This window comes from Crocuta crocuta, unplaced genomic scaffold (assembly GCF_008692635.1).
Source record: "Crocuta crocuta isolate KB4526 unplaced genomic scaffold, BGI_CrCroc_1.0 scaffold246, whole genome shotgun sequence".
Classification (NCBI taxonomy): domain Eukaryota; kingdom Metazoa; phylum Chordata; class Mammalia; order Carnivora; family Hyaenidae; genus Crocuta; species Crocuta crocuta.
Window position 1 is genome coordinate 3,286,504 of NW_027531902.1, and position 13,153 is coordinate 3,299,656.

Here is a 13,153-nt window from a genome sequence, read left to right on the forward strand (position 1 = left end):
TCCACGGAATCGGGGTCTAGCGGCGCCGTGGGCCTTTCCTTCTCCAGCTCGTCAGGGCCTGAAGGACTGGTGGCGGGAGCCTTGCCCCGCACAACCGGGGGCGCCGGCAGGGTTGGCTTCTTGAAGTCGTCATTGAGCTCTTGCGATGCCGGGGGCTCGGGTTTCGCGGAGCTATCGGCCATCCTCAACCGGGTGCAGTCTCGACATCCGTTCCTGGGAAACCTCCCCCTTCGGTCTCCAGGTTCCTTTCCACGCTTCCCTCTCCCAGCTCCCGGTGGCTTCTCTGAACAGCGAGGGCGGAGTTGCTTCTTCACCACCCGCCACGTTACGAAGAGGTGAATCTCACGGGAAGGATATAATAAGAAAAAAACGAAAACAAAACAAAACAAAACCAGGAAAAGGCGGCCGAGGAGTTCTCAGTACGGGGACATCTTTAGAGGTTGCAACTGGATTGTAATAACTTCCTGTGGCACAGCCTGATAGAGAAGAAGCGCTTCCGCCAGCCGAGGACCACTAATCCACAAGCAAGTCTTCCGGGCCCGGCGCGACCCTCGCCTCAGGCCTTTCCGAGGCGTACCTTCGTCCAGCCCAGCTCCTGCGACGCGGCAGTGAATGGTGGCGCTTCTCTGCCTCCGTCCAGGTCCAGACCTCCTTGTCTCCCGGCTACCCCCGGCATCAGGTGACCCCAGGATTCTGTGATTGGCGCTTGCGCCTGCTGACCGTGACCGAGGAGCCCCAAGGGACCTGGGCTTTCTTTGAGCTTGGTGCCTATTCCTCGTCCTCTTATCGGTGAAATTAAGGAAGACGGTGATTTTTTCTGTGTCTCTTGATTGATCCGTTTCTTTGTTCATTTTTTTTTTTTTTTTTTTTTTTTTTGTCTAAAACCAATTATTGAGACTCCATAGTGTAGAGGTTAAGAGCCTATCTGGATTGTTTCCCTCGGTCATTTGTGATATTGGGAAAGACAGTGGGCCTCAGCTTCCACCTTTAAAAACTGAAATGGGGAAACCGAATTAAACAATAAAGGCAAAGCCTGGCACTGTGTACCAGACACTGTACAAAGATCGTGGTTGTGGGAGATGGATGAGAGAATAAAATCGATTGAGATAAGGATGGGTTTAAATCCAGGCATAAATGCTGTGATGGAGACATCAAAGTGTTGTGAGAATATAATGAAGAGAGATTTACTGGGGAGGTGATGGCAAGTGGTAACTTAACCTGTACTTAAGAACGAATTAAAGTCTGCCCAGAATGTGGTGGGTGGCAGGGCATTTCTGGCAGAGATCACAACTTTAAGGGTCAATTTGTGGAAATACGTGACATTCTCAAGAAACTGAGTAGAATGATATATGTTAGAACTAGAATTTCCAGGAAGCTTCCTCTTTGTGCTTCCACTGCACTAGGTCTGTGACTCTAGAGCAGCCCTTTCTGCACACTTTGATATCGAAATATTCTGTTTCTATTTCTCTCCCTCACCTCAGGTCAGGGATCTTGCAGTCGTCTTTGTCTCCCTCCATAATGCCTGGCATTTGATAAACATTTGTTCAACTTGAAGAGACATATGGGCAATGAATCTGGAAAGGTGGGTTGAAGCCAGATTGCAAATTTTGAGGAGTGGTAGGCCAAAGAATTCTGGCTGGCTTTTTCCAATAGGCAATGAGAAGCCATTAAATCTGAGTTTTAGTAAGATTAAGTCTAGCAGCACTGGAGAATAGATTAGACACAAGGAGAGACTGGAGGAAGGGATACCAATTAGGAGGCAACAGAAATCACTCAGAGTCTTCCATATGTATGTCAGAAGTTCAATGCATAGGACCATTTAGACTCCTGGTCAATACATTTTTCCCCCAGGATCCACTGAAATATTGCTCATGTTTTTGACATACACAGAATAAGAACCACCTCTTCCTATCTTTAACTCTACTCCCTTTCCTCCTACTGATTCAGGACAGATGTGTCAAAATATTCTAGGTTTCATTTAAGTATCTTGCCTTGCAAATTGTTCAAGATTGGGCATGATGGTCGTTCTAGTAATGCGTTAGTGGGGTGAGATGGAAAACATGGACACTAGAGCTCCCAATACTATTGCAGCCGTTAGTCTACTAATGACCCAAATTCCACCTGTGGTTCAGTCCAGTAGGAATTGTCATTGTATGTGACTGCAGTGACTGGCATCTAACAGTTGTATTTCTCTTAATTTCTTCAGGGAGAACATCTTTGGTCCTACAGTGTTGCTAGCACTGACATTTTCTAAGTGGTGTTGAACAGCCTACTTTTTATGTAAATAACTGGCTAGACTTCATATTTTTCACTACAGAAGCCTATAACCTAGAGATTTAAAAACATTTTATCACTACATTTAACTTGAAAGTTTCTTATTCCAAAATGTTGAGATACTGGGGAGAGATACCAATCTCATCGAGCCAGACCAACAGGAGTTCCTTTGATTTACTCCCTCGAGAGTTCCGTCTTGTGGAAGTCCATGACCCACCCCTGCATCAGCCCTCAGCCAATAAGCCCAAGCCCCCCACTATGTTGGACATCCCCTCAGAGCCATGCAGCCTCACTATCCACACCATTCAGCTGATCCAGCACAACCGACGTCTGCGCAACCTCATTGCCACAGCTCAGGCCCAGAGTCAGCAACAGACAGAAGGTGTAAAGACTGAAGAGAATGAACCTCTTCCCTCTTGCCCTGGGTCACCCCCTCTTCCTGATGACCTCCTGCCGTTAGATTGTAAGAATCCCAACGCACCATTCCAGATACGACACAGTGATCCAGAGAGTGACTTTTATCGGTAAGACGAGGCTTTGCTATATCTTACTTTTCTCAAAAAATCTTCACAACAGGACTGTTAAGCATGTAATAATATTTCTGTGAGGAAACTGAGGATAAGAGTAATTGACATGGCCAAAGTTGCTCAGGTAATTAGTAGGAAGTCTAAGACTTGAAATGATCTTCCAAATCCAGAGTCTACTGTATCTTTTTTTTTTTAAGTTTACTTATTTATTTTGAGAGAGACAGAGCACAAGCAGGGGGAGGGGCAGAGAGAGAATCCCAGGGAGGCTCCACGCAGTCAGTGTGCAGCGCCCGACGCAGGGCTCAAATTCAAGAAACCCGAGTTTCACCAACTGAGCCACACAGGCGCCCCATATCTTTTATTTTTGATGTAACAACGATGTGAGTGCCACTTTACTAGGAGCAAGGAACTATAGCAGTATGGAAAAGAAGGCACGGCCTCACAATCCACAGATGTAGTCTATTTAATTTAATATGTTTATTATGGATTTAGCTCAGTGTCTTAAAATTGAGATTCATGGACTGATTCTCGTATTATCAGAAATCCATTAAGTTTTATATAAGAGTTTTTAAATTGTGTACAGTTGGCCTTAAACACCACCAGTTTGAACTGTGCAGGTCCACTTACATGCAGGATGTTTTTACAGAACAGTGCTGTAGATGTATTTTCCTTATAATTTTCTTAGTAACATTTTCTTTTCTTTAGCTTACTTTATTGTAAGAATATAGTATATAACATACAAAATATGTGTTAATCGACTCTTTATGTTATCGCTAAGGCTTCCAGTTAATAGCAGGCTATTAGTCATTGGGATGCCTGGCTTGCCTAGTCAAAAGAGCATATGGCTCTTGATCTCAGGGTCATGAGTTTGAACTCTGTGTTGGATGTAGAGATTACTAAAAAGAAGTTGACAAATAAATATTAAAAAAATAGTAAACCATTAATCATGAAGTTTGGGGGGAGTCAAAGCTGTATGCAGATTCTCTACTTCATGGAGGGGTTGGTACCCCTAACTCCCGCATCGTTCATGAGTCAACTGTATTTTCATTTTTATAACATCATTTAATAAATAATATAAAAATGTTCTTGATCCTTGTTACTTAAAATCTGGGCGGAAACTAACAGCATCAGCATCACCTGGGAGCCTGTTAGGAGTTCAGAGTCTCAGGGCCTACATAGCCTACTGAATCGAATCTTCATTTTAACAAGATCTCCAGAAGATTCATATGTATATTTAAGTTTGAGAAGCCCTACTCCAAGGCCTCTGAATGACTTCCTTCTAACCTAATGCTACTACTCGGTTGCATTGTGAAAAATTGCATTTGATGCCAAATAAACTTTTTGTTTGCATTTTGAAATTTGTCAGACCAAAGAAAAGTTTAAATAATAGTACAAAAGGGGTGCCTAGGTGAGTCAGTTGGTTAAGCATTGCATCCGACTTCCGCTCAGGTCATTATCTCATGGTTTGGGGGTTTGAACCCCACAGCAGACTCTGCTGACAGCTCAGAGCCTGGAGCCTGCCTCAGTTTCTGTGTCTCCCTCTCTCTCTGCCCCTCCCCTGCTCACACACTCTCTAAAATATAAATAAATATGAAGAAAGATTTTATATAATAATACAAAAAATGCCCAAATACTGTTTAACAGGATTTACCCATTGTTAACATTTTGCCACATTTATTTTCTCTCACGTATATATGTGTGTATACACACATAAACATATACTTAATAATGTACATACACACCTTTTTTTGCCAAATATTTTAAAGTTACACATATCTCAATATTTTACCTCTTAATTCTTAAGCATTCATTCACCTCTAAATTCTTCACCTTATCCTAAGAATAAGGAAAATTTCGTATGTAATCTCAATACTATTATCACACCAAAGTAAATAAACACCAGTTAAATATTATCACTTAATAAGCCCATATTCAGATTACTCCAGTTGTCTCCAATATTTTTCCCTAATCCAGAACCTAACAAAGATTCATGCATTGCCTTTGGCTGTTCAGTGTCTTTTAAACTAGAATAGCTTCCTCTTTAAAAAAAAAAAAAATACGATGTAAATCTTTTTTAAGAGTTCAGGTTACTTAGAAATGTAGAAAGTCCCACTCACTGGATTTGCTGATTATTTCCTCAAGATTAGATTCAGGTTAAATATGTGTTTAGCAAAAAGAAACAAAAATAAAACCATAAATAATACTGCATAGCAATCATTGCATGTGCTTATTGATGATAATATTTACTACTATTTTAATTGTCCCAAATTAATGAGAAAAGAACAGCAATAGGCTTAATAAGCAAGGGTTGCCATTGGGTAGATGGAGACCAGATGATGTCCTGGTGCGCTATATAATCGAAGGTTCTAAAGTCCTGGGAATAGTGAAAAAAATAGGGATAACTGTGTCATTACATGCATGGCCCAAATTCAGAAAACTTGCTCTGTGGTGATCAGTACCATATTTACATTTTGAAGGCAGTTTAGCTGTAACAAAATTATATTGTTCATCATATTAAATTGACGCTATTTATTTTTAACCCAAAAAAATTTTTTTTAATTTAGTGCAAGAGAGAGCATGAGTGGAGGAGAGGGGAAAAAGGAGAGAGTAGAGAAAGAGAATCTCATGCAGACTCCACACTCAGCACAGAGCCTGATGCAGGACTCAATCCCACAACCCTGAGATCATGACCTGAGCTGAAATCCAGACTCGGATGCTCAACCAACTGAACCACTCAGGCGCCCGATGCTGTTATTTAGAATTTTGTAGTTGTGTGTAAAACTTCTAATTTTTTTTCCCTTTATCAAGTTTTTATTTAAATTCCAATTAGTTAACATACAGTGTAGTATTAGTTTCAGGTGTAGGACTTAGTGATTCCTCACTTACATACAACACTTCGTGCTCATCACAAGTGCCCTCCTTAATACCCATGCCCCATTTAGCCCATCCCCCTTTTGTATTTCCCTGATGATGATGTTGAGCGTCTTTCCTTGTGTCTGTTAGCCATCTGTATGTCTTCTTTGGAAAAATGTCTATCCATGTCCTCTGCCGATTTTTAACTGGATTATTTGGTTTGGGGGTGTTGAGTATTATAAGTTCTTTAGAGATTTTGGGTGGATACTAACCCTTTATCAGATATGTCATTTGCAAATATGCAATATTCTCAAATATTCTCCCATTCTGAAGGTTGCCTTTTAGTTTTGTTGATTGTATCTTTCATTGAACGGAAGCTTTATATCTTGATGAAGTCCAGTAGTTTATTTTCGCTTTTGTTTCCTTTGTCTCAGGAGATGTATCTAGTAAGTTGCTACGGCCAATGTCAAAGAGGTTATACTGCCTGTGTTCTCCTCTAGGATTTTGATGGTTTCCTGTCCCACATTTAGGTCTTTTCATCTATTTTGAATTTATTTTTGTATATGGTATAAGAAAGTGGTCCAGTTTTCCCAACAGCATTTGTTGAAGACACTCTTTTTTCCATTGGATATTCTCTCCTGTTTTGTCAGAGATTAGTTGACCATCTAGTTGTGGATCCATTTCTGGGTTTTCTGTTCTGTTCCATTGATCTCTGTTTCCTTTTTTGTGCCAGTACCATACTGTCTTCATCACTACATCTTTGTAATATAACTTGAAGTCTGGAATTGTGATGCCTCTGTCTTTGCTTTGCTTTTTCAAGATTGCTTTGGCTATTCAGGGTCTTTCTTAGGATTTTAGAATTATTTTGTTTTAGCTCTGAAAAATTCTGGTGGTATTTTGATAGGGATTGCATTAAATGTGTAGTTTGCTTAGCATAGTATAGGCATTTTAATAATATTTGTTCTTCCAATCTCAAACTTCTGATTTTAATTGTTAGGAAGAGCTGTAAACACCAGAAGTTTATAACTAGTTTGTTTTATACATAAGAAACTGTTTAACAAAAATAATTTGCATCAGCTATGGGGGTGCTAAAAGAATTATTGTCCTTTGAAATAAGTCCATGTGGAGGAGGGCACTTGTTGGGATGAACAGTGGGTGTTATATGGAAACCAACTTGACAGTAAACTATGAAAGAAAAAAAAAGAAAAGAAATAAGTCCATGTGTTACGCAAATAAAGCAATACTGGGTTAGCTATTTATTTACTTCTGAGCCCTTTAGCTTTTGGCCTGGGGAGACTGGCCATGGGAAATGATGGTGGAAATAGTAAATGAAAAGTTATTTGGCAGTTGGTTTTGTTCTCTAGCTATTGTGTGGATTACAGTAGTTGCTCCTGAGCAGATAATAGTAAAGTGGGTGGATAGCTCCTCAAGCCCTCTTGTACAGCACATGGTGACATGTACCAAGTATGTACCTTATTTTATCAATTTACTTCCTTTGTCAGAGGGAGGCAGAAGATAGGAATTTTATATTTTTCTAAATAATTAGAAGTTTGCTAAAAGTTATTTTTAGGAACTCAGCTTTTTGAAAATTTTTTCTTAGATTAAGACCTCTACAGGGGCGCCTGGGTGGCTCAGTTGGTGAAGCATCCCACACTTGATTTTGACTCAGGTCGTGATCCTAGGGTCGTGGGATCGAGCCCCACATGGGACTCCATGCTGAGTGTGTAGCCTGCTTGGTATCCTCTCCTTCTCCCTCTGCCCTACTCCCTCACTTGTGCTCTTTCTCCCTCTCTAAAACAATTGATTTATTTAAAAAAAAAAAAAAGATTTCCACAGCAATGATTAGGGGCAAAATGGTGTATTATGAAGAACATAGGATCTGAAGTTAGAAGCTCAACCTCTTAATAATACCTATACAACTTCTGGCAGGTCAGCCCCTCTGAACCTCAATTTTTTCACCTGCCATATGAGAAAAATATGGACCCTACCCATTTCTTTGCACAGGAGAGGATAAAAATGCCTTGTAGACTATACGTATTTTAAATTGCTTTTATAAAATTGAGTTGCTTTCCCAGTTTTACAAATGGTCTATTTTAGTTGTAGAAAAATCTCCGCATTGGGACTGAATTTCTGAAAGCTCATTTATCACCCAGCATATGAGGAAACTATGTTATGGTGAAATCACTAGAGCACCACTGAGCAGTATCTCAGCTATAGTGTTAAATTTTATTATATCCTACAAGTGATCGATATTGAGCAGATGGTAAAAGGAAGCTTCCTATTCACCTGATACTCTTTTATGTTGTTTATTATAGACACGTATTGCCTATTAAAACTTTGTGTAATTGGAGGAGCTCAGAGATGACTGTGAGCTGTTGAGACATGCCCTGGTGGCAGCAAGATGAAACTGTGCTTTGTAACCTGCATAGAATCCCCTAGAAATCTGGGCCAGCAGCTTGACTGAAATTATAAAAACTCCTAGGGAGACAGGACAGGTGACCCTGTGCGAGAACACTAATAACACTGCCATGTGTCCCCTTTCAGTGGGAAGGGGGAACCTGTGACGGAACTCAGCTGGCACTCCTGCCGGCAGCTCCTTTACCAGGCAGTGGCCACAATCCTGGCCCACGCAGGCTTTGAGTGTGCTAATGAAAGTGTCCTGGAGACCCTCACTGATGTGGCACACGAGTACTGCCTTAAGTTCACCAAGTTGCTGCGCTTCGCTGTGGATCGGGAGGCCCGGCTTGGGCAGACCCCTTTCCCTGACGTCATGGAGCAAGTATTCCATGAAGTGGGCATCGGCAGTGTGCTCTCCCTCCAGAAGTTCTGGCAGCACCGCATCAAGGACTATCACAGTTACATGCTACAGGTGAGGTGACCCCATGAGAAGCGGGTAAAGATGTGATTACACACATCTTAGGGGTAGTAGCAGGATCCCACAGCACTTACCCTAGAGAGCGGTGTGCAGGGTCTTGGAGCAGAGAGGGCTTGACATGCTCTCCTCCTGGCCCTAGCTGTGTTCCATTGGCCTCATCACTGCCCTGGCCAGACCCAGGGCCTTCTCTAGCCAGTGAGCGGCCCCGTGTACTGATAATACGTCCTCTGAAAGAAATTATAGACAGTTATATAGAGTCTGAGAGAATGTGGTTAGCACGCTTTATTCAACAGATATTTATTGAGTCCTACTGTGAGTCAGGCACTAAGTTCTTTGAACTTGCATTCTTGAGAGGGAAACAAAAAACAAGTAAGTAAATAATGATCAAAACAATTTCAGATAGCGTTAAGTGCTATAAAAAACGGAACCAAACATTATGAGGTGATACTGCCCAAGGGTAGAAGAGTGGGTAGAGATACTATTTTGGGTTAGAGCCAGAAATATCTAATCTCTTTAACCTATGTGGCCTTAAGTCATTTGTTCACTGTTTTGGTTTCCCCAAATCTAAATTATCATAAGGATTTTTTAACACCCAACAAAAAAGTCTTTGCTAAGTGATTCAGATTTCCTACAGCCTTCTTTATCCACCTAGGGTACATATGTCAACAGTTTTTACAGACAAAAATGTAATCTTTTGTCCCCATTCGGATCTATCTCTAACAAAGCCTCTTTCACCTCTGTGTAACTTAATGACACACAAACTCTCTGCAAACAACTTTGCTTTACACGTCTTTGTCATTTACAAATGCAAACTCAACACCTTAAACAAATTCCTTCCACGTGTCAGCTATGCCCCCCAAAAAATGTAAAAAAAATTCCTTCCATTGGCACTGGTTGCTTTATTCCTATTCATATGATGTTGTCTTTTCCATGGGATGCCACAAGCTGACTGTTCACCTTGCTTTTGACATTCATTTGGAAAAATGACTCTCTCTTGCCAACAGATTAGTAAGCAGCTATCTGAGGAGTATGAAAGAATTGTCAATCCTGAGAAGGCCACAGAGGACACTAAACCTGTAAAGATCAAGGAAGAACCTGTGAGCGACATCACCTTCCCTGTCAGTGAGGAACTGGAGGCTGACCTTACTTCTGGAGACCAGTCACTGCCCATGGGAGTCCTCGGGGCTCAGAGTGAGCGCTTCCCATCTAACCTGGAGGTCGAGGCTTCGCCGCAGGCTTCAAGTAAGAGAAATCAACCAACTCTTGATTCTGGGAGAACTGCCAGTCTCAGCACTCTGTGTTTCGGAATCAAACTCTGGAGATAGAGAAAAAAGTGTGGGTGGGCAAAAGACCAGAAGGTCTAAGAACAACTACAGCCTCATTGATCTAGTGATACGAGCATTCTTCTCTTTGTCATCAGTGAAGGGAGGACTAACAACTGTATGGGCATTATTTAAAATCATTCCTAGTTATGGGGCGCCTGGGTGGCTTAGTCAGTTAAGCGTCCGACTTTCGTTTGGGTCATGATCTCGCGGTTCGTGGGTTCGAGCCCCGCGTCGGGCTCTGTGCTGACTGCCAGCTCGGAGCCTGGAGCCTGTTTCAGTCTGTGACTCCCTCTCTCTCTGACCCTCCCCTGCTCACGCTGTCTCTCTCTCTCTTTCCTAGTAATAAAGAAAAAAAGAACATTAAAAAAAAGAAATAAAATCATTCCTAGTTAGCACATAGGTGCAATACGTGTGATCCTGTTATTACCAGAGTTAATTTAGCTGAGCCAGATGATGGGCAGATGTCCCCTTCATCACTCAGTATGCTGTTCTGTTCTTTCCCGATGCTTCCACTCATTAGACAACTTCCAGATAGATGGAGGAATGTTAATTGCTCAAGGCTGTTTGAATAGTTGGGCTTCCTTTCTAGAGTGTTCCCAATAAATTGTAGCTGAAAGAGATTGAAATAGGACTGTCCAGTTAGAGGTACCTGCCTCTTCCAGACAGACTCTGTGATCACCTTTGGAAGCAGGACGACTCGACCCTTCAGTTAGTGAGATTGCAAATTAGATACTCAGTTCTTTACAAATATAAATGTCATTTCACCGATGCACAAATCCTAAACAGAATTAGGCCACATTTTTTAGTGTTGAGCAGAGAACCTTTCACCATGGAAGAAGTAATAACCACAAAACAGTGTTGCTAGAACACAGAGACAGGAGGGCCAGAGAGAAATTGTTGCGGGCTTAGGAACCATGTCTCTTTTCAGCAGTCTGGGACCTGCTGCCAGCATTTTGTAGTGATCATGAAGTTCATAAAATGAGAGAGGACCAGGGACTCAAAAAGGCAGGAAAACAGAACAGCCTTAGAGAAGGAAGGAAGGAAAGAAGAAACAACACTTGAACAAGAGCCTGTGGTTTGCCCGCCTTTGGGCCATGAGACAGAATCTTGGTACCTGTGTAGTTTTACTTCCCTGGTTTAGAGAAAATGGGAGAGTAGGTGAGGTGGGGTAAAGGAGAGTGAAGGAAGTAGAAAGGAAAATAGAATTGGTAGGGTTTTTCTTTAATTTTTCTTTATTTTTGATAAAGAGAGAAGGTGATTGGGGAGGGGGAGGGAGAGAGAGAATCCCAAGCAGGCTCAATGTGGGGCTCAAACCCGCAAACCATGAGATCATGACCTGAGCCAAAATTAAGAGTCAGCCGCTTAACCAACTAAACCACCACCCAGCGCCCCTGGAGCTGGTACCTTTTTGAACACAGGATAACAGCCATATTCTCCAGCCAAGCAGAATCGGAGTAAAAACTGAGCTCAAAGGTTGTGCCCCGGGTGAAATATTTGTTTTGCGGTGTTCCAGCCTTGGCTTACCACTAGTTGTGTGTTCTTCCATTGCTAGGCACAGAGGTAAATGCTTCCCCTCTTTGGAATCTTGCCCATGTGAAAATGGAGCCTCAAGAGAGCGAAGAAGGCAACGTCTCTGGGCATGGTGTGATGGGCAGCGATGTCTTCGAGGAGCCCATGTCTGGGATGAGTGAAGCCGGGATCCCCCAGAGCCCTGATGACTCAGACAGCAGCTATGGTTCCCACTCCACTGATAGCCTCATGGGATCTTCCCCTGTTTTCAACCAGCGCTGCAAGAAGAGGATGAGGAAAATATAAAAGGAAAAGGGGAGATGTTCTGTCCAGATTTGTAAGACCCAACAGAAAACCCTGATGTATTCAAATATTTCCATAAAAGGTGATTTTATGGAAAACACAGCACAGTTTCTGGATTTCAGTGAAGATGGATTTAACCAAAAAAGTTTGCATTTTACTTTTACATCCATTTTTTGTAGTTTTCCACAACCAAGCCACCTTTCACAGACCACTCATGACACTGGGATGACAGAGCACTGTCCCTGCCGTTCTTACCATTGAACAGCTAGGATGTACATACTGGTCACTCTGTACTCGACGGATATTGTACAGATTGAGATTGTTATCAAACCTCAAAGCTGCGCTTGCAAAGACTCACAAATATATGCTGATATCTGATGTCAGTTTTTTCACTGAACTTGCTTCCCTTTGGGGTCAAATCATGGGAACCTGGTACTAAAACCTAACAGAAAATAGCTAAATCCCCTTATCTGTGGTCTTTTTAATAGTTTTTGCTGCCCATGAGGTCTCCTGAACCCAGGGGTCTGTGGTGCTTCTTTGGATAGCCGTATTCCATCCACATTGCTGTTTTGGGGAGGGGTTTCCTTTTTTCCTTTTAATCTCTAGCCCCAAAATGGGGCTTGAACTCACGACCCCAAGATCAAAGGGTCACACGCTCTACCAAAAGCAGGCACCCTTCTTCCTACTTTAGACTTACTCCATCTACCCTCATCCTTTTTGTCATTTTCTCATTTCCATTCAGCTTTTAAAAATATTTCACCATGTACTTTTCAGTTGTTTTATTTTCTTTATTGGGAATGAAGCAAATAGGACCTGTCCAAGGATAGACTTGTGCAGATTCCATTTGTTGCACCTGCTTGGCCATCAGAGGACGGCAGTCCATTCCTTTGCCAGAATTCCACATCTGCATTGTGTTGCCACTAGATAGGCAGCCTCTAAAAGACTAACAGTACACATCTTTCTCCTTTACATCATGTCCTCAACTTTACATGGCTACTCACCCATCACAATATCTGTCCTGCCTGGCATCTAAAAGTCTCAGTATTTACTGAATGATTAGCACTGGAATAATGAGGAGGAATGAGCAAATGTGTGTTTTTTGCTTTGGTAATGGGTGCTGGTATGTTAAATCCTGCTGAAATTTGGGTTTTGGGGACAGAATACAAGTCTTTTGAAACTTACAGCATTCTTTTAATAAGAGACCAAAATCAAGGAATGGCTTTAATTAGTACATTATTGAATGCCTTAAATGTCCCAAGCTCTGAGAATAAAAATGAATGCAACAGCAATAAAGAGGTTGTAAACTGTCAGATAACTTATAAATTTGCTAATTGTACAATCCTTAGCACACTTATCTGAACTCCTATTCCAGACTCAGCTTGTTTCCCCTATTTATGAAAGTAGACCTCAAGCATTTTCCATAAAGTAGCCATCTAGTATTTAATCCATTCAATTAGCAAGCATTTATTGAGCAACTGTTATGTACT

General features: G+C 41.8%; 2 protein-coding genes across 6 annotated transcripts in view; one reads left to right on the top strand and one right to left on the bottom strand.

The window, feature by feature from the left end:
- Positions 1–432, bottom strand: part of SLC4A1AP (solute carrier family 4 member 1 adaptor protein) — a 26,126-nt gene extending 25,694 nt beyond the window's left edge. Inside the window, 2 exon segments of the mRNA XM_077774141.1 lie at positions 1–5; positions 8–432. The exon segment at positions 1–5 is cut by the window's left edge and continues 474 nt beyond it. Of these exon segments, the coding sequence (XP_077630267.1) occupies positions 1–5; positions 8–182 (180 nt within the window). The 5' untranslated portion in view covers positions 183–432.
- Positions 433–493: 61 nt separating this feature from the next.
- SUPT7L (SPT7 like, STAGA complex subunit gamma) lies at positions 494–12,044 on the top strand. Of its 5 annotated transcripts, none has more exons than XM_077774142.1 (6): positions 494–679; positions 1,482–1,582; positions 2,207–2,798; positions 8,199–8,523; positions 9,534–9,771; positions 11,407–12,044. In XM_077774142.1, the coding sequence occupies exons 3-6, from the start codon at positions 2,386–2,388 to the stop codon at positions 11,667–11,669; spliced, it is 1,239 nt and encodes a 412-aa protein (XP_077630268.1). In that variant the 5' UTR covers positions 494–679; positions 1,482–1,582; positions 2,207–2,385; the 3' UTR covers positions 11,670–12,044. The 5 variants fall into 5 exon arrangements, with proteins under 5 accessions (XP_077630268.1, XP_077630269.1, XP_077630270.1 ...); XM_077774143.1 differs by having other exon boundaries at positions 494–640; XM_077774144.1 differs by lacking the exon at positions 1,482–1,582.
- The last annotated feature ends 1,109 nt before the right edge of the window (positions 12,045–13,153 follow it).